Below are 1,932 nucleotides of genomic sequence, written 5' to 3'. Positions count from 1 at the left end.
ATGCGCCTCATACCTTCATCTCCTGCTTCCAGGCCGTCCCTGGTGTTCTTCTCAAACTTAGGTAAATATGCCTTAGAACACAGAGGCATAGGGGACAGTCTGTGCAGGGCCACCTGCCCCAGGGCACCTTCTGAGGGCTGCCTTTCCGGGCCCATTGCCGTAATCCAGGAGGTAAGTAGTGTACACATAGCCAAGTATGTGATGGTTTCTATGATACAGTGTGAAGAATTACATAGGGACACACCCACAGACCCGCTTTCTGCCCCCAGGCGTACAGAGTGATCATGCCTCCCCCAATTTCCAAATCACCTAAGGGAGGTCTTTGGAGAAGAGATTTTGGTGGAGGAGGATTAGAAACGCACTTTCAGGTCCAGTTAATATCAATAAGTTTAAGGGTATTTTCAGAATTTTTTTTTTAAATTGGTATTATAAGATTTATCTCTGAAGCTCTCATTTTTTTAAAGAATGCAATTCAACTAGGAATGTGTTTATTTTTCACCTATAAAATTCAGTTTCCAAAAGTCAGATGGAGTTTAAAACATTTACCAACTTTTAAGTGCTCTAATGAAAATGTAATTTTAAATTGCAATTACATTAGTGAGACATGTGGGACTTCTCTAGTGGTCCAGTGGTTAAGACTCTGAGCTTCCAATGTAGGGGTCGTGGGTTCAATCCCTGGTTGGTAAACTAAGATCCCACATGCCGTGCAGTGTGGCAAAAAAAAGTTAAAAAAAGTGAGACATGTTTATTATTCTTTTTTATTAGGGAAAAGGGCAGAATCCTAATAAGCGGAAGTAGCTCACGTGAGCAGCTGAGTGAGTGTTGTTCTGGGCCTTTCCTGGTGAGTAGGTGGTAGATCAGCCTTATGGGGCACACACATCCCCATTACCACACCTGGGCAGAGTCACCCCTTCATTTCTTTTTTTTTTTTTCATGGTTTCTTCACTTTTATTTAGGTAATGTAATTTAATGCATACATTAAACTGTTAAAAAAAATCAGTAAATGGAATCACACCAAGGAAAATCTGCATGCTATTTCCACTAGAAAAATATTATCTATATAAAATTTGGTCCAGTTTCTTCTCCTTTATCTCTGCCATTCAAATTTAAATGCTTTAATTTTATTCAAGCAAAAATCACATATCTGACATAATAAAATACTTCACATCATTAAATTAATAGGGTTTAGTTGAATTAGGTGTGCTCATCTTTCCTATGTTATTTCTCTACTTTTATTCTTCTGAGTTAACTCAGTAAGGCATGTCTGTTTTCCCACATCCAGCAATACAAGTGTTACAGAAGTATAATTTGTAACATTAGTAACTAGATTCATCATTAATCTTCAATTCATGTTTCCCTTATTATATGGTATTTCCATATTTCTAGATATTTCAATCTTACACTTTCCAACAAGGATTAAGCCATTAGTTTAAAAATACGATTAAATTTCCAGACTAAATAACACTTGGCCCACTTAGAGTGATGCTGTCGTGAGAGGTCCTTGCACAGCTATTGCTTCAATCTCAACACGGCCTCGTTTGGGCAAAGCAGCAACCTGGTAAGCAGCTCTCGCAGGAAAACTACTCTGGAAATATTGTTTGTAGACATTGTTGACAGTACTGAAGTCATTTATGTCAGTCAGCAAAACAGTTGCTTTTACTACATTCGTGAAGTCACAGCCTGCTGCTTTCAGAATTTCACTTATGTTTGTAAGAGCCTGTTTAGCCTCTTCTGCCACCCCTCCTGGCACAAGCTGTCCACTTGCAGGGTCCATGCCTAGTTGTCCTGAAATGTAAATGGTCCTGTCGACTAACACAGCCTGACTGTAGGGACCAATGGCCGCGGGGGCTTTCGCGGTGCTGATTATCTTTCTGACCAGAAACAACATGGTTAACCCTTTTCCCTTGCTGCCCCTTGGAAACAACTATGCAG

At 39.8% G+C, this 1,932-nt stretch overlaps 1 protein-coding gene across 1 annotated transcript; it reads right to left on the bottom strand.

Moving 5' to 3' along the window:
• Nucleotides 1-915: 915 nt before the first annotated feature.
• Nucleotides 916-1,932, bottom strand: LOC133232702 (2-iminobutanoate/2-iminopropanoate deaminase-like). Its single transcript, XM_061392456.1, has one exon. The coding sequence runs from the start codon at nt 1,886-1,888 to the stop codon at nt 1,475-1,477; it is 414 nt and encodes a 137-aa protein (XP_061248440.1). The 5' UTR covers nt 1,889-1,932; the 3' UTR covers nt 916-1,474.

Source organism: Bos javanicus, chromosome 19 (assembly GCF_032452875.1).
Source record: "Bos javanicus breed banteng chromosome 19, ARS-OSU_banteng_1.0, whole genome shotgun sequence".
NCBI classification, from domain to species: domain Eukaryota; kingdom Metazoa; phylum Chordata; class Mammalia; order Artiodactyla; family Bovidae; genus Bos; species Bos javanicus.
The sequence above is the reverse complement of the archived record's forward strand: the minus strand, read 5'-3'. Positions and strand labels throughout refer to the sequence as shown.